The 19,198-nt window shown below is 44.0% G+C and overlaps 1 protein-coding gene across 4 annotated transcripts in view; it reads left to right on the top strand.

Annotated features, from left to right (window-relative positions):
* Window positions 1–19,198, top strand: part of LOC106570361 (zinc finger protein 40) — an 88,464-nt gene that overhangs the window by 53,121 nt on the left and 16,145 nt on the right. For all 4 annotated transcript variants that reach the window (XM_014142585.2, XM_014142586.2, XM_014142587.2 and 1 more), the window contains 2 exons: window positions 4,923–4,979; window positions 13,337–19,134. In XM_014142585.2, coding sequence (XP_013998060.1) covers window positions 4,923–4,979; window positions 13,337–19,134 — 5,855 coding nt within the window. The remainder of the gene's footprint in view (window positions 1–4,922; window positions 4,980–13,336; window positions 19,135–19,198) is intronic.

Raw genomic sequence — 19,198 nt, 5'->3', positions numbered from 1 at the left:
AGGTGGAAATTATAGGCAATTAGCAAGACACCCTCAATAAAGGAGTGGTTCTGCAGGTGGGGACCACAGACCACTTCTCAATTCCTATGCTTCCTGGCTGATGTTTTGGTCACTTTTGAATGCTGGCGGTGCTTTCACTCTAGTGGTAGCATGAGACGGAGTCTACAACCCACACAAGTGGCTCAGGTAGTGCAGCTCATCCAGGATGGCACATCAATGCGAGCTGTGGCAAGAAGGTTTGCTGTGTCTGTCAGCGTAGTGTCCAGAGCATGGAGGCGCTACCAGGAGACAGGCCAGTACATCAGGAAACGTGGAGGAGGCCGTAGGAGGGCAACAACCCAGCTGCAGGACCGCTACCTCCACCTTTGTGCAAGGAGGAGCAGGAGAAGCACTGCCAGAGCCCTGCAAAATGACCTCCAGCAGGCCACAAATGTGCATGTGTCTGCTCAAACTGTCAGAAACAGACTCCATGAGGGTGGTATGAGGGCCCGACGTCCACAGGTGGGGGTTGTGCTTACAGCCCAACACCGTGCAGGACGTTTGGCATTTGCCAGAGAACACCAAGATTGGCAAATTCGCCACTGGCGCCCTGTGCTCTTCACAGATGAAAGCAGGTTCACACTGATCACATGTGACAGACGTGACAGAGTCTGGAGACGCCGTGGAGAACGTTCTGTTGCCTGCAACATCCTCCAGCATGACCGGTTTGGCGGTGGGTCAGTCATGGTGTGGGGTGGCATTTCTTTGGGGGGCCGCACAGCCCTCCATGTGCTCGCCAGAGGTAGCCTGACTGCCATTAGGTACCGAGATGAGATCCTCAGACCCCTTGTGAGACCATATGCTGGTGCGGTTGGCCCTGGGTTCCTCCTAATGCAAGACAATGCTAGACCTCATGTGGCTGGAGTGTGTCAGCAATTCCTGCAAGAGGAAGGCATTGATGCTATGGACTGGCCCGCCTGTTCCCCAGACCTGAATCCAATTGAGCACATCTGGGACATCATGTCTCACTCCATCCACCATGCCACGTTGCACCACAGACTGTCCAGGAGTTGGCGGATGCTTTAGTCCAGGTCTGGGAGGAGATCCCTCAGGAGACCATCCACCACCTCATCAGGAGCATGCCCAGGCGTTGTAGGGAGGTCATACAAGCACATGGAGGCCACACACACTACTGAGCCTCATTTTGACATGTTTTAAGGACATTACATCAAAGTTGGATCAGCCTGTAGTGTGGTTTTCCACTTTAATTATGAGTGTGACTCCAAATCCAGACCTCCATGGGTTGATAAATTGGATTTCCATTGATTATTTTTGTGTGATTTTGTTGTCAGCACATTCAACTATGTAAAGAAAAAAGTATTTAATAAGATGATTTCTTTCATTCAGATCTAGGATGTGTTGTTTAAGTGTTCCCTTTATTTTTTTGAGCAGTATATAAGCACTGTGCTTAATATTAGGAAAGTTGAGAAATAAATAAATATAGTAGGCCTAGCCTATAGAAAGCTGATTCTCCTATTTTTAGTGGAGGCCATCACTTTGTTTTCTCAAGCAATTACATAGCCTATTGGAGTGTTGTGCAACATGAGCTCATTGGCTCTCATGAAGTGTTTGATTAGATTTTTTTTGAATACATTTGCATTGATGTCAGAGTGATTAGAGGGACAAGAGTGCTGAGTACCAGGCAGTTAGTAAGTTTGGTAGGCTACTAATTTTTTATTTTATTTCCATTTTATTGAACCAGGTAGGCCAGTTGAGAACAAGTTCACATTTCCAACTGTGACCTGGCCAAGATAGAGCAAAGCAGTGCGACACAGAGTTACACATAATAATAGAAAAGTCTATATACAGTGTGTGCAAATGTAGTAAGATTAGGGAGGTAAGGCAATGAATATGCCATAGTAGGAAAATTACAATTTAGCAATTAAAGACTGGAGTGATAGATGTGCAAGTAGAGATACTGGGGTGCAAAGGAGCAAACAAATAAATAATATGGGGATGAGGTAGTTACAGCCTTATTCTAAAATGGATACAATTGTTTTTTACCTCAATCTACACACAATACCCCATAATGACAAAGCAAACAATGTTAGATAAGATTCAAGTCCGGGCTTTGGCTGGACCACTCAAGGACATTCAGAGACTTGTCCCAAAGCCACTTCTGCATTGTCTTGGCTGTGTGCTTAGGGTTGTTGTCCTGTTGGAAGGTGAACCTTCGCCCCAGTCTGAGGTCCTGAGTGCTCTGGAGGAGGTTGTCATAAAGGATCTCTAGTCCCTGCCGCTGAAAAACATCACCAGAGCATGATGCTGCCACCACCATGCTTCCCCGTAGAGATGGTGCCAGATTTCCTCCAGATGTGACGCTTGGCATTCAGGCCAAAGAGTTCCATCTTGGTTTCATCAGACCAGAGATTCTTGTTTCTTATGGTCTGATTGTCCTTTAAGTGCCTTTTGGCAAACTCCAAGCGGGCTGTCATGTGCCTTTTACTGAGGAGTGGCTTCTGTCTGGCCACACTACCATAAATGCCTGATTGGTGGAGTGCTGCAAAGATGTTTGTCCTTTTGGAAGATTCTCCCATCTCCACAGAGAAACTCAAGAGCTCTGTCAGTGACCATCAGGTTCTTGGTCACCTCCTTGACCAAGCTCTTCTCCCCTGATTGCTCAGTTTGGCTGGGCGACCAGCTCTAGGAAGAGTCTTGGTGGTTCCAAACTTCTTCCATTTAAGATTGATGGAGGCCACTGTGTTCTTGGGGACCTTCAATGCTGCAGAGGTTTGGTACCCTTTCCCAGATCTGTGCCTCAACACAATCCTGTCTCGGAGCTCTTCGGACAGTTCCTTCGACCTCATGGCTTGGTTTTTGCTCTTACATGCACTGTCAACTGTGGGAACTTATATAGACAGGTGTGTGTGTGTGCGCCTTTCCAAATAAGGTATTTCTAAAAACATGTTTTCGCTTGTTCATTATGGGGTATCATGTGTGCATTGATGAGAAATAATAATATCATCAATTTTAGAATAAGGCTGTAACGTAACAAAATGTGGAAAAAGGGAAGGGGTCTGAATACTTTCCGAATGAACTGTATGTATAAAGCCCTCCTACATAGTCTGTATGTTGCATATTAGACCTGCGGGACTGTGGACGATGACAAAGTATGCGTCCCAAATGGCACCATATTCCCTTTATAGTGCCTTCAGGAAGTATCCATACCCCTTATTCCACGTGTTGTGTTCCAGCCTGAATTCAAAATGTGTTAAATATGTTTTTGTTATCACCCATCTCCACTCAATACCAGATAATGACAAAGTGAAAACAGGTATGTTTTTGTTTCTTTTTGAAAATGTATTGACAATGAAATACAGAAATATCTAATTTACCTAAGTATTCACACCCCTGAGTCAATACATGTTAGAAACACCTTTGTCAGCGACTACAGCTGTGTAAGTCTCTAAGAGCTGGATTGTACAATATTTGCCCATCATTCTTTAAAATAATTTAGCTAGAGAAACATTTTCAGGTCTTGCCATAGATTTTCAAGCATATTTAAGTAAGAACTGTAACTCGGCCACTGTCTTCTTGGTAAGCAACTCCAGTGTGGATGTGGCCTTGCGTTTTAGGTTATTGTCCTGCTGAAAGGTGAATTAATCTCCCAGTGTCTGGTGGAAAGCAAACTGAACCACGTTTTCTTCTAGGATTGGCGTCATGGTGGAATCCCTGAGCGGTTTCCTTCCTCTCCGGAAACTTAGTTAGGAAGGACGCCTGTATCATTCTAGTGACTGATTGAATTGATACACCATCCAAAGTGTAATTAATAACTTCACCATGCTCAAAGGGATATTCAGTGTCTGCTTTTTTTTAACCCATCTACCATTAAGTGCCCTTCTTTGCGAGGCATTTGAAAATCTCCCTGGTCTTTGTTGTTAAATCTGTGTTTGAAATTCACTGCTTGACTGAAGGACCTTAACAGATAATTGTATGTGTGGGGTACAGAGATGAGGTAGTCATTCAGAAATCATGTTAAACGCTATTATTGCACACAGAGTCCATGCAACTTATTATGTGACTTGTTATGCAAATGTTTACTCCTGAACTTATTTAGGCTTGCCATTAATAAGCGGTTGAATATTTATTGACACAAGATATTTTAGATTTATTTTTTATACATTTGTAAAAATAAATTGTAAACAATTCTGCTTTGTCATTATGAAGCATTGTGTGTAGGCCAGTCAATTTAATCCATTTACAATTTGGGCTGTAACACAACACAATGCGGAAAAGGTCAAGGGTGTGAATACATTTGTACAAAGACACACACTATAAAAGGTCTAATCGAAATAGATGGATGGATACACAGGCATGTGAGTTGTGTTGTGATGTAGCCTAGGTTGTGCTTGATCTTATCGATACATTGATCCTCATGGAATCCCTTCAGTTTCTTAAAGGTAATAAGAATTACATTATCACTCTGCGTTAATTTGTTTAGTTCATTTTCCGCTAACATGTATCATGCATATTCTGTGGAATTGAGGCATTTTATGAGCTCTCAACACTGTGTCCCAATTCGTACCTTACTCCCTATAGTGCACTAATTTGGAAAAGGGCCCATAGGGCTCTTGTCAAAAGTAGTGCACTAAATTGGGAATAGGGTGCTATTTGGGACATTACCTATGTGTGTACTAGCCCTAAGAGCTGTTCTCATAATGATGGTTTTTGTAATACTCTGGTGTTCTCCCTTTACTATGTAAGAATGTCTGGTTCTTATTATAATAAAAAACCTCTCCATACCACAACAGTGTAGGAAGCATCCCCAGGATCATTAGTTCTTTTCTACATTGCCTATAGTGTGGATAATAATCAGCCTCTTACTTCTGGTTTGTTTCTCTGTGCTGAAAACCAACAGGTATCCTTCCTATCTTGTGTTGCAGATAAAATCGAAGAAGCACAGAATGAACTGAAAGATACCAAAGCTGGCGCACAGAAAGGTATGATTTCTAATCGATGAGTAACGATCAAAGGGAATTAATGGAATGCTTTCACTTTCAACATATGCTAGTTAGCTAAGTGTATGTTGTGAGGGAATTTATTTTCCTGTCCATACTTACAGTAACCCAGTGATTTGTAAAGAACATACTGTGCCATTTTACGTACTGATGCAACTGCTGGTGTTCTGTGGCAAATGCTGGGAGTGTCTTTTTTGAGCTCATCATAGGAAAAAGTATTGGTCCTTTGTGCGCTGTGTCAGTGGAGTCCAGTCATTACATTATGTAGTTTACATTTTTAAAGCAGGAAAAACTGCCTGGATATTTTCCGTCTGCGTTTCCTCAGGCAGTCATTGGTTGCGTCAGAAATGGCACCCTATTCTCTATATAGTACACTACTTTTGACCAGAACCCTATGGGCCCTGGTCTAATGTAGCGCACTACATTGGTGAGTATGATGCAATTTCTGACAGTCAGTGTAATGAAAAAGCTTTGCCTTGATGCTACACAAGTATGCCTGGTCGCTACACAATACATTTTGTCCTCTGATGTTAATGATAACTTGAGGTAGCCTATGTCAACCCTATGATAATACTGATGTAAACAGCACATCATTCAATGTACCGTACATCAGTCAACTCAAAACGTTCTTGTTTTTTGTATGATACATGCAAGGAACATTTTAATTGGTCAATCACAGAAGCTCATGAGGTGGAATAAGGCGAAGGCTTTGTTTATAAAAAGGGGTTATGCTAACTGTAAAAAAAGAGCTGTACAGAGGGGTATCCTACAACGCAAGCTAGATCTACTCAGTGTTTTCTAACGCTAACCAGATTCAGTTAGCTTGACATTCCAGCTCAGTGGATTCAGAAAGTATTCAGACCCCTTGACTTTTACCACATTTTGTTACGTTACAGCCTAAAATTGATTAAATTGTCGTCCCCCCCCTCAAGCTACACACAATACCCCATAATAACAAAGCAAAACCAGGTTTTTAGAAATGTATGACGAATAAACAGAAATACCTTATTACATAAGCATTCAGACCCTTTGCTATGAGACTCGAAATTGAGCTCAGGTGCTTCCTGTTTCCATTGAGCATCCTTGAGATGTTTCTGCAACTTGATTGGAGTCCACCTGTGGTAAATTTAAAATGATTGGACATGATTTGGAAAGGCACGCACACCTGTCTATATAAGGTCCCATAGTTGACAGTGCATGTCAGATCAAAAACCAAGCCATGAGGTCAAAAGAATTGTCCGTAGAGCTCCGAGACAGGATTGTGTCGGCACAGATGTGGGGATTGAAGGTCCCCAAGGACACAGTGGCCTCTATCATTCTTAAATGGAAGAAGTTTGGAACCACCAAGACTCTTCCTACAGCTGGCCGCTGGCCAAACTGTGCAATCGGAGGAGAAGGGCCTTGGTCAGGGAGGTGACCAAGAACCCAACGGTCACTCTGACAGAGGTCCAGAGTTCCTCTGTGAAAATGGTGGAACCTTCCAGAAGGACAACCATCTCTGCAGCACTCCACCAATCAGGCCAGACGGAAGCCACTCCTCAGTAAAAGGCACATGACAGCCCGCTTGGCACCTAAAAGACTCTCAGACAATTAGAAACAAGATTCTCTGGTCTGATAAAACCAAAGTTGAACTCTTTGGCCTGAATGCCAAGCGTCACGTCTGGAGGGAACCTAGCACCATCCCTACTGTGAAGCATGGTGGTGGCAGCATCATGCTGTGGCAATGTTTTTCAGTGGCAGGGACTGGGAGACTAGTCAGGATCAAGGAAAAGATGAAAGGAGCAAAGTAAAGAGGTCCTTGATGAAAACCTACTCCAGTGCTGCGAACCTCACGCTGTGGCGAAGGTTCACCTTCCAACAGGACAACAACCCTAAACTCACAGCCAAGAAACGCAGTAGTGGCTTCGGGGCAAGTCTCTGAATGTCCTTGAGTGGCCCAGCCAGAGCCCGGACTTGAACCCGATCAAACATCTCTGGAGAGACCTGAAAAATAGCTGTGCAGCGACACTCTCCATCCAACCTGATAATGCTTGAGAGGATCTGTAGAGAATGGGAGAAACTTCCCAAATACAGTTGTGCAAAGTAGAGGTCGACCGATTAATCGGAATGGCCGATTTAATTAGGGCCGATTTCAAGTTTTCATAATCTGTAATCGGTATTTTTGGCTGCCGATTTTTGTAATAAAAAAAAAATAATGTAACTGGTCAAGTCAGATTAAGAACACATTTTTATTTTCAATGACGGCCTAGGAACGGGGGGTAACTGCCTTGTTCAGGGGGGATTCGTTTTTGCAACCTTCTGGTTACTAGTCCAACGCTCTAACCACCTGCCTTACATTGCACTCCACGAGGAGCCTGCATGGCAGGCTGACTACCTGTTACGCGAGGGCAGCAAGAAGCCAAGGTAAGTTGCTAACTAGCATTAAACTTATCTTTATAAAAAACTATCAATCTTAACATAATCACTAGTTAACTACACATGGTTGATGATATTACTAGTTTATCTAACGTGTCCTGCGTTGCATATAATCAATGCGGTGCCTGTTAATTTCTCATCGAATCACAGCCTACTTCTCTAAACGGGTGATGATTTAACAAGCGCATTTGAGAAAAAAAACACTGTCGTTGCACCAATGTACCTAACCATAAACATCAATGCCTTTCTTTAAAATCAATACACAAGTATATATTTTTAAACCTGCATATTTAGTTAATATTGCCTGCTAACATGAAATTGTGTCACTGCTCTTGCGTTCATTGCCTGGCTCGTTGCGAACTAATTTGCCAGAATTTTACGTAATTATGACATACCATTGAAGGTTGTGCAATGTAACAGGAATATTTAGACTTAGGGATGCCACCCGTTAGATAAAATACGGACCGGTTCCGTATTTCACTGAAAGAAAAAATGTTTTGTTTTCGAGATGATAGTTTCCGGATTCGACCATATTAATGACCTAAGGCTCGTATTTCTGAGTGTTTATTATATTATAATTAAGTCTATGATTTGACAGAGCAGTCTGACTGAGCGGTGGTAGGCAGCAGCAGGCTCGTAAGCATTCATTCAAACAGCACTTTCGTGCATTTTGCCAGCAGCTCTTCGCAATGCATTGCGCTGTTTATGTCTTCAAGCCTGTCACGTAAACGTAATAAAAATGAAAAGCTGAAATGTCTTTTGTTATGGCAAGGCTGAATAAATTCAGGAGTAAACATTTGCTTAACAAGTCACATAATAAGTTGCATGTACTCACTCTGTGTGCAATAAGTGTTTAATATGATTTTTGAATGACTGTCATCTCTGTACCCCACACATACAATTATCTGTAAGGTCCCTCAGTCGAGCAGTGAATTTCAAACACCGATTTAACCATGACCAGGGAGATTTTCCAATGCCTCGCACAGTAGGACACCTAGGAAAGGAAAAGGGGGATGCCTAGTCAGTTGAACAACTGAATGCATTCAACTGAAATGTGTCTTCCGCATTTAACCTCTGAATCAGAGGGGTGCGGGGGGCTGCCTTAATCGACATTCACGTCTTCGGCGCCCGGGGAACAGTGGGTAACTGCCTTGCTCACGGGCAGAACGACAGATTTTCCTTTTTATTTTACCTTTATTTAACTAGGCAAGTCAGTTAAGAACAAACTCTTACTTACAATGACGGCCTACTCCGGCCAAACCCGGACGATGCTGGGCCAATTGTGCGCCGCCCTATGGGGCTCCCAATCACGGCCGGATGTGATACAGCCTGGATACGAACCAGGACCTATAGTGATGTCTCTTGCACTGAGATGCAGTGCCTTAGACCGCTGCACCACTCAGGAGCCCAGTGAAGTTAGCATTGTGAAGTTATTAATTACACTTTGGATGGTGTATCAATACACCCAGTTAATACAGAGATACAGGTGTCCTTCCTAACTCAATTGCCGGAGAGGAAGGAAACCACTCATGGATTTTACCATGAGGCCAATGGTGACTTTAAAACAGTTAGAGTTTAATGGCTGTGATTGGAGACAACTGAGGATGGATCAATATTTTAATTACGCCACAATACTAACCTAATTGACAGAGTGAAAAGAAGGAAGCCTGTATAGAATAAACATTTTCCAAAACAGGCATCGTGTTTGCAACAAGGCACTAAAGTAGTACTGCAAAACAATTGGCAAAGCAATTAACTTTTTGTCCTGAGTACAGTGTTATGTTTGGGTCAAATTCAATACAGCACATTACTGAGTACCACTCCCCATATTTTCCAGCATAGTGGTGGCTGCATCATGTTATGGGTATGCTTTTATCGTTAAGGAATGGGGAGGTTCAGGATAAAAATAAAAAAAATGGAATGGTGTTAGGCAAAATCCTAGAGGGAAACCTTGTTCAGTCTACTTCCATCAGACAATGGGCGAAGTATCCACCTTTCAGCAGGACAATAACCTAAAACAAGGCCAAATCTACACTGGAGTTGCTTACCAAGAACACAGTGACTGTTCCTGAGTAGCAGAGTTACAGTTCTGACTTAAATTTACTTGAAAATCTATTGCAAGACCTGAAAATGGTTGTCTAGCAATGATCAACAACCAATTTGACAGAGCTTGAAGAATTTTGAAAAGAATAATGGGCAAATGTTGCTCAATCCAGGTGTGGAAAGCTCTTAGAAACTGAACCAGAAAGACTCACTGCCAAAGGTGATTATACAAAGTATTAACTCAGGGGTGTGAATACTTATTTAAATGAGATTTCAGTATTTAAATTTCAATAAAAAAAAATCACTTTTCCTTCTGGGGTGTTGTGTGTAAATGTGTGAGAAGAAAATATATTTAATCAATTTTGAATTCAGGCAGGAACACAACAAAATGTGGAATACTTTCTGAAGGCACTGTAGGACCAATATCTATCTACATTAGGGACTAATAGGAATCCTGACATTTTATGGGTAATGGGGGGGAAAAAATGTAAAAGCCAGGAAATCATGACAGGCATATAGGCCATGGTCAAAAGTAACATATAGGAAATAGGGTGCAATTTGGAATGCACACAGGGTAAAGCTAACCTTATGTAATGGGTCACTAAAACCACACTCTTTACCCTTTCATGCGTACGATCACATATTTGTGATCATTGTTGAGTGGTCCCTGCAGCGTACCATTGCAAATACAGTTGAAGTCGGAAGTTTACATACTTAGGTTGAAGTCATTAAAACTTGTTTTTCAACCACTCCACAAATTTCTCGTTAACAAACTATAGTTTTGGCAAGTCGGTTAGGACATCTACTTTGTGCAGGACACAAGTAATTTTTCCAACAATTGTTTACAGACAGATTTATAATTCACTGGGTCAGAAGTTTACATACACTTAGTTGACTGGGCCTTTTAACAGCTTGGAAAATTCCAGAAAATTATGTCATGCTTTAGAAACTTCTGATAGGCTAATTGACATAATTTGAGTCAATTGGAGGTGTACCTGTGGATGTATTTCAAGGCCTACCTTCAAACGCAGTGCCTCTTTGCTTGACATCATGGGAAAATCAAAAGAAATCAACTAAGACTTCAGAAAATAAATTGTAGACCTCCACAAGTCTGGTTCATCCTTGGGAGCAATTTCCAAACGCTTGAAGGTACCACGTTCATCTGTACAAACAATAGCACACAAGTATAAACACCATGGGACCACGCAGCCGTCATACCGCTCAGGAAGGAGACGCGTTCTGTCTCCTAGAGATGAACGTACTTTGGTGCGAGAAGTGCAAATCAATCCCAGAACAACAGCAAAGGACCTTGTGAACATGCTAGAGGAAACAGGTACAAAAGTATCTATATCCACAGTTAAACGAGTCCTATATTGACACTGCTCCAAAACCCCCATAAAAAAGAGACTACTTTTTGGAGAAATGTCCTCTGGTCTGATGAAACAAAAATATAACTGTTTGGCCATAATGACCATCGTTATGTTTGCAGGACAAAGGGGGAGGCTTACAAGCCGAAGAACATCATCCCAACCGTGAAGGGGGGGTGGCAGCATTATGTTGTGGGGGTGCTTTGCTGCAGGAGGGACTGGTGCACTTCACAAAATAAATGGCATCATGAGGAAGGAAAAGTATGTGGATATATTAAAGCAACATCTCAAGACATCAATCAGGAAGTTAAAGCTTGGTCAGAAATGGGTCTTCCAAATGGACAATGACCCCAAACATACTTCCAAAGTTGTGGCAAAATGGCTTAAGGACAACAAAGTCAAGGTATTGGAGTGGCCATCACAAAGCCCTGACCTCAATCCCATAGAAAATTTGTTGGCAGAACTGAAAAAGCGTGTGTGAGCAAGGAGGCCTACAAACCTGACTCTGTTACACCAGCTCTGTCAGGAGGAATGGGCCAAAATTCACCCACCTTATTGTGGGAAGCTTGTGGAAGGCTACCCGAAAAGTTTGACCCAAGTTAAACAACTTAAAAGCAATGCTACCAAATACTAAGTGAGTGTATGTAAACTTGTGACCCACTGGGAATGTGATGAAAGAAATAAAAGCTGAAATAAATCACTCTACTATTATTCTGACATTTCACATTCTTAAAATAAAGTGGTGATCCTAACTGACCTAAGACATGGACTTTTTACTAGGATTAAATGTAATCAATTGTGAAAAATTGAGTTTAAATGTGTTTGGCTAAGGTGTATGTAAACTTCCGACTTCAACTGTATTTTTCAACTTCATATTCATTATCTCCAGCACCATCCCAACATCAATTTATGTGAAAATGGAACGTTTCTACAGTATGTTTTATAGTAAAAAAAGATAGACAATAAGTGATTCCAATGACATCATCAACCAATTAGTAAGTATTAGGCAATGCCTACTCATAGTTGGTTAAAATCACACAATGCACACTGATGATGTCATCGGAAACACTTGTCTTTTTTCCCACAAAACATAGACGTGCCATTTTCCCATATGTTGATGTTAGGGTGGTGCTGGGGATGATGAATATGAAGTTGAAAAATAGTGACATTTTAATAAACATCTCTTTCAAGGCCTGGTTTAGGAGTTATGGGACAGCCCTCTATGGGTCTATCTGGTTTAAACAGTAGAAGCTGTATTTGGTTGGGTAACTGACTGCACACCCACAGGATAAAAGCTGCAATTTCACTGAATTGTGTGGTAATGTAGTAATGAAATACACCTGTTGTTTCCCGTTACTGTATTTGGTGTTATGTAATTATCTGGCACAATAATAATTAGCACTGGTTCTCTCCAGGATTAAGTGCAATCAGGGATTGACTTCGTTACTCGACATGTTTGCATATACTCTAATACACATGCACTACCTATTTAATGTATGCATATGCAATGTATATACAATAACATTGCATTAAGGTACACATTTATAGGGAACAGTTTGCTTTTTATTAATCTATCCTCAACTTCATTATGAAAGGGAAAATGTTAAGGGATGGTTTGAAAAGGAGTGGGAATGAGGAAGAGCGCGAGGGAGAGGGTGGGTTTTATTCATACTGTAATGATGTGTGGGCCTCAGTGGCTTCAGACGCACAGCTAGCGCTGCTGAGGAGAACTTCCAGAGCCTAAAACAAGAAGCCTCATCCATGAGAATGAGCTGTCGGAGACAAAAGGCAGTGAGTGGTAAAGGTTGGCTGGTGTTGGTGTTGGAGGATGGAGGTTTTACAGACCAAATGACAGACATAGACAAGTGATTTGCTGCTACCGTTAAAATTCTTGATGCACAGGTAGAGTACAGCCTTTTATCTTTGGTAGAAAGACCGATGGTTAATGCAACTGGTGATGCATTTTATTTTGTAAAATACCCTAATTGATTATCATGCTCTGAATATTTTGTGCAAGATAAAAAATAAACTAGGAATATGCCTGCGTACAGAATTGTTTGGATGAAATTGACAGAAACATTTGAGAGGACATTGAGGAGTGTTGCATAACAAACTTCACTTCCAATTAATCAACAAAACAGATGCTTGGTAGCACAGTTTGCAGGGTGGTTTCTTCTAACACAGGCCAAACCATATTTTTATCTGGTTGGTGAATTCTTGGTGAATCATATCTATTCTTATCAGTGAAGATCCTCATAGCATATCGGATCATTTTCATTTAGCATTTTGCAGAAACTATCAACTGCAGCTCAGTCGGTAGAGCATGGCGCTTGCAACGCAAAGGGTCATGCGTTTGATTCCGGCTGGGACCACCCATACGTAAAATGAGTGCACGCATGACTCAAAGTTGCTTTGGATAAAAATGTCTGCTAAATAGCATGTTGTTGTTGTTATTGTATATTATATAATATTATTTCATTATACATGCTAATTTCTCTTTTGTTTGCTTTACAGGGATCAATGAGGGTGGTCGAAGAAGTGCAGATAACATAAAGGCATTGAAGAGGAAAAAGGTTGTGTCAGAAAACCAGCTAAAGAAAATACCCAAATCTCCTGTGAAGAAGTCCTTGCAGTCCAAGACCTCCGTGGCAACACTCCAAGCTACCTCGTCCAAGGAAGCCGCACCCTCTTGCTCCTACCCCAACAGCCCTTCTCAAAACCCTGCCAGCTCACCAAGCCAGAACCGAGATACGGAGTATGTCCAGCCTAATTCTGAATCCTCTGAGGGAGTGACATCCTCCATTGACAATGATAGGCTAAAGCAGAGGGAGACGTCCTTCTCAAATCCACAGTCTCTCGATCCCATCAGTGGTAAAGAGGAATCTGTCTCTGGTGTTGGGGAGTCTCAGCAGCTCAAGGACAGTAAGAGTGGCGAAACAAGCTGTGAAGGTGCCTCTCCTTACCATGCTAGCGCTCCCCTTGAAGTCTTGCTTAAGGCTATGGAACCAGACTTCAGCTCCTTGTCAGAAAAAAAAAAATCCTTTCCAGCCACAGCCGTTGAAAAACCTAGCCGAACTCTTTCTGCTCAGTCTAATAGTGGAGTAAATGCTATGCCAGCTATACATTTTGGACTCCAAACTCAGCCTGCGCATATGCAGAATGACTTTGTAAATAAACAAGAGACCTACACAATGCAGTCCTCTACCCAGGCTGTTCCCTTGCAGACTTTGCAGCATGCTAAACAGCATTTCAGCAACTGTGGGGAAAAGTCTGGCTTGCAGATGAGCTTCAGTACTGGCTCCTCCGATACCCTAACTCATTCACCTGTTCCCTCAGGCTCCAATTTCTTGCCTCAGAGCCAGCCACCGGTGGTGCACACATGCCAGTCCCTATCGGCTAGTGTCCCTAGCACCATTCAAGTCCCTGTTACACCTGGTTACAACCCAGTCCAGATGGCCACGGTTGTGAACTTTGGGCTTGAACAGATGTGTAGCATCTCAGCAAAGGACCAGAAGCCTAAGAAGCAGGGGAAGTATGTGTGTGAATACTGCAGTCGGGCATGTGCAAAGCCCAGTGTGTTACTCAAGCACATCAGGTCTCACACAGGAGAGCGGCCCTACCCGTGTGTTACTTGTGGCTTCTCATTCAAAACTAAGAGCAATTTGTACAAGCATAAGAAATCCCATGCTCACGCAATAAAACTGGGGCTTGTGGCGCGTTCCGACTCTGGAAGTGGGTCCCTCTCCGTGGAGTCTGACAAAGCACTTGGAACACATTCAGATGTGGAGGAAAGTGGGGACAGCGATGAGGAAAGTAGCACAGCAGACCTGGACCCTGACTCGTCACAAAGCAGTGTTGCAGCGTTCTCTGAGAGCAGTTTGCAGAGTGCAGGCACAACACAAGGCAATCATGGGGATGCAGGGGACCCATCAGCTGTTTTCCCCCTGAGTCAGAGGGGCTATGAGTCCAAAGGGACAGCTGGCCTCCCAAAAGTGGTCGTCTATCCTGTCAATGTCTCCCCTCAGCGGGCGGACAGTCCAAGAGTCACAGACTCCAACCCTGAGCAGGCTACTGCCCAGCGGCAAAAGGACTTCCAAACGGCACATCTGAGATCCAGCATCACCGTCCTGTCATCCTTGAAAGAGGTGGATTGCACAAGCCCCCTACAGGATGCAGGAAGTGAGGACGAGGATCAGCAGTGCAGGACTCCACCAGGAGGCGGACATGGTCAGCTTCAGAGGCAGCAAGCCACAGACTTTTCTCAGCAGCAGCAGGGCAAGTGTCTGCTTAGTCCCCGCAGTTTAGGCAGCACAGACTCTGGTTACTTCTCACGTTCTGAAAGTGCAGACCAGGCCATGAGTCCCCCGAGTCCCTTTGTCAAAATAACCCCACCAACAGACATGGATGTCACCAAAAATGCACTTCATAATCTCCCTGCAGTGGTTGCCACTGCCATGCATGTGGCTTCTGTGGAGAAGCCCCGTGTTGTGCAAGGACAAATGCGTCCTCCGTTAGAAACAAAAGCACTCTCTCTCGAGGAACGAATCTCAAAGTTAATATCGGACAATGAGGCAGTGGTTGACGACAAACAGTTGGACAGTGTCAAACCAAGAAGGACTTCTCTTTCTAGGAGAGGTAGCATAGACTCCCCCAAATCGTATATATTTAAAGACTCTTTTCAGTTTGACCTTAAACCAATGGCGAGAAGGTCAAGTTCCAGCTCAGACATACCCAAGTCCCCCTTCACCCCCACAGAAAAATCTAAGCCAGTATTTCTTCTATCTGTACCCAATCAGTATACACCAATGGACTGTTTACCAATAACAAGAAGTAATTCTATGCCCACAACTCCAGGGCACTCGGGTCTCCCACCAAACATTGTCCAGCAACCCCACCCACTACGGATCTGTCAGTCTTTTGATGACAAAATGAGTTCCTTAAACGATGATGTGTTTTCATCTGCCCCCTCTACCCCAAATTCAGCAATACATTCTCGTACTCTTGTACGGCAAGTAGCAGTGGAGGATTTCTCCACAAGTGAGGGCCTTACCTCAGTCCGTTCCATGGACGAAGGTTACCATGGGTCTAGCATCTCCACTGAGTTAATGCAAAGAAGCAGGTCTTTTGAGCATGCACAAGACCGAAACCGAAAGCCTCTGCAGAGCAAAGGCACAATGTATGAATGTGAGACCTGTCGCAATCGGTACCGAAAACTAGAAAACTTTGAAAATCACAAGAAATTCTATTGTTCAGAGCTCCATGGTCCGAAAAACAAGCCGGTATCTGTCAGAGAGACTGAGCAGGATGTTTTTCAACATGTCATGCAGCAGCCGTTAGTCCCCAGAACCGTTATTTCAGGTATAATGGACCAACAGCAATCAATTAGAAAAAGAAGGAAAATGAAGAGTGTTGGTGACGATGATGACCAATCACCAACTGACACCAATCCCCCATGCTCTGTCAGTTTTGATTCTTGCCAACTATCAACAGCCAGTTCAGGTCGGCCATTTTCTCAGCACTCTATCATGGTTGATCTACAGCCTAAAAGCAACCCACCGCAAATAAGTCAAAATCAGCTAGTAGCAAGAGGTACAGATGCATCAGAATCAAGACTGTCACCAATCAGAGAAACCCAGGTTAACACCTCTGGTAAAGAGAGAGGCGACCTACAGAGGCAAGGCAGTGGTACATCAGTTATCAGACACACCAACTCTTTAAGCAAGCCCAATTCCTTTGAGACCTCTGAATCTATTGACAGGGCCTCTCCTGTTGATTTAATGTACAAAGATGGCCATAGCACAGGAAAAACTAAGGCCGACGCTACTGCCAATCTTTCATTAGAGAGCTACCATGAAAAGATGTCCATTCCTAAATGTGCCGACCAGGGGAAACAAGGGATGGAAAACCGTGTCGACAGCACATTAGCAGCAGTGGCTGAGAGCTGTGCTGCTGTCCAACAGTCTCGTCTGGTTCGCCAAAATAACATTCCTGAAATCCTGGTCACAGAGGAACCCGATCGGGAGCATGACAGTCAGAGCACTGAGCAAGGTGAAAAGGTTGCAGATACATTCAACTGGCCCCAGAGGAGCGAGAGCCTGTCCAAACTACCGACAGAAAAGCTTCCACCCAAGAAAAAGAGAATTCGTCTGGCTCAGATGGAGCACTCCTCTGGAGAATCGAGCTTCGAGTCTTCACTGTCTCGTAGCCTCAGCAGGGACAGTAGCCTCTCAAGATGCTCCAGTATCTCAGCCTCCTTCGACCGGGAAGAGCCATCCAGGTCAGAGAGCCCCTCCAGAGGAGAATTTGTCAACAAAATATCTGAGCCTCAAGGGCTACCAATAGCCTTCAACACCCTGGGGGTCCCTGGTATGATAAGACGTGCTGCCTCAGAACAGATCAGTTGCACTCAACCCTCAGTGGAGATCTTGTGCGACTATCGCAGCAAGTCCTTTGACTTTGGCAGTGTGTCTCCCAGCAGGTCTCTGCCACCCAACAGGTCAATGTCACCAATGGAACTGCCAACGAGTGCTCAAGCCTTCCCGTCTGTACAGGTACCTCTCATTGAAAGGCGAAGGGGGCCCTTGGTACGCCAGATGTCTTTAAAGATTGGGCCAGAGAGTCAGCAACATGTTGGGAGGCATGCCATACCTCTCCAGAGGCTCCCCACTGTATTCTCTACATCTCAGCAGAGGCCTCAACAGACTGCCAACAAGCCTCCCCTTGCCCAACCCTTTATTGTGCATTCTGGAGAAACTCTCCCTCAGAAGAATGAAAGAATGGTGCAAAGCATTAACTTGGGCAGCCAAGGTCAACTGCCTCAAGTTCATGGCCTTCCACACCCTTGGCACCTAACGTCGAGGGTTCAGACATGCCAAAATATACAGCAATCTGTGGTTCATGTCGTGGTCGGCCAAGAAGATGCCCAGAACAAATCTGCTGACTCTCAAGACAAGAAAAGCTTTGTGCCCAAATACCAACTGCAGTGTCCTGCTCTGAGACCAAGCCAAACATACTCTCTCTCTACAACACAGGGTACTCAGACAACTTTGCCAGTCTTAGCAATACCTATTGCCAATCAGATGCAAAGTATTTCGAAGTCTTCAGATGTTCTCCACAATGTCTCTGTGGCACAACCGTGTTTTCAGATTGTAGGCAATAAGACACAATCAATAGTCTTGCCTGTAAGCCTACAAAATGACCCACCTTCTCAAAACCTACCAGGTGCTCTCCAATTGCCACAGATACTGATAACTCATGAGCAGATGCACCCTTCCCTCTCTGTGTCCAGTAACCTGTATGTTGTAGATACTGACACAAAGACTGTACCAGAAATGAACAAGGACAGGCCTCCAGCATCTACTGGCCTTCAAGTAAAACACGGTTTAGTTTCCAATACCCAGAACCATATTGGTGAAATTCAAAGAGCTCCCTCCCTGGGGTCCTTACACTGCACCCAGAAAATGGCAGCTGTGACCCTTTGCCCACAACAAGAGCCCATTGCCTCAAGCAAGAGAATGCTCTCCCCTGCCAACAGCTTGGATATCGCCATGGAAAAACATCAGAAGCGAGCAAAGGATGAACATGGTGCCGCATGCCTCACTGATGGCAGGTCAGTCAACTACCTGAACTCCAAGATGGCGGAGGTAACTAGGCAACGGAAGCTTATGCTAGTCCGGCAGGTGTGTACCACTGAACCAGTGGATAGTCCCATTGAAACTGAGGCCCCGCCAGTAGGTGAAAAGGACGCCCAGACTCCTAAGAACTGCAAGACTATGACACCTGAAAGCACCGGAAAGGATGAACCATCTTCTGTAGTTCCCCAGGAACAACCACGCTCTGCATTAAACACCGCTCCAGGGAGTCATGTCTCCTCCTCTGTGCCAGCTAACGCCTCCCTGAAGCCTCAAGACAAGAGCGAGGAAGAGAGATGGTCTCCTGCCAAGTCTCCCATTAGGCCCTCGACTTTCCATGGACAGGTGAAATTGGCCTCATCTGTATCTGTCGTCAACACACGAGACAGCCATCGCCTGTCTTTCCCCAGCCTGAAAACTGCCACCACCTTCACTTGGTGTTACCTGATGAAGAGGAGGCCTCTGCATGTTCCCCAGACGGACCAGAAGGTTTCGGCCTACTCCACCTGGGCGGTGAGCCCCAGCAACCCCAACCCACTGGGCCTGCCCACCAAAGTGGTGATGTCTCTCTTTGACTCCAAGCAGAACTCCAAGAAAATACACTACACAGAAGCCATAACGACAAGTATGAAATCCGACATCTTGGCCTATTCAAGCAAGCTAAAAGACGTCATGCCTAAGGTAAGAACCAAACATAATTTGTCAAACGTTAATTTCATTTTTCACATTTATTTGTAGAATTATC

This window comes from Salmo salar, chromosome ssa14, assembly GCF_905237065.1.
Source record: "Salmo salar chromosome ssa14, Ssal_v3.1, whole genome shotgun sequence".
Lineage (NCBI taxonomy): Eukaryota > Metazoa > Chordata > Actinopteri > Salmoniformes > Salmonidae > Salmo > Salmo salar.
The sequence above is the reverse complement of the archived record's forward strand: the minus strand, read 5'-3'. Positions and strand labels throughout refer to the sequence as shown.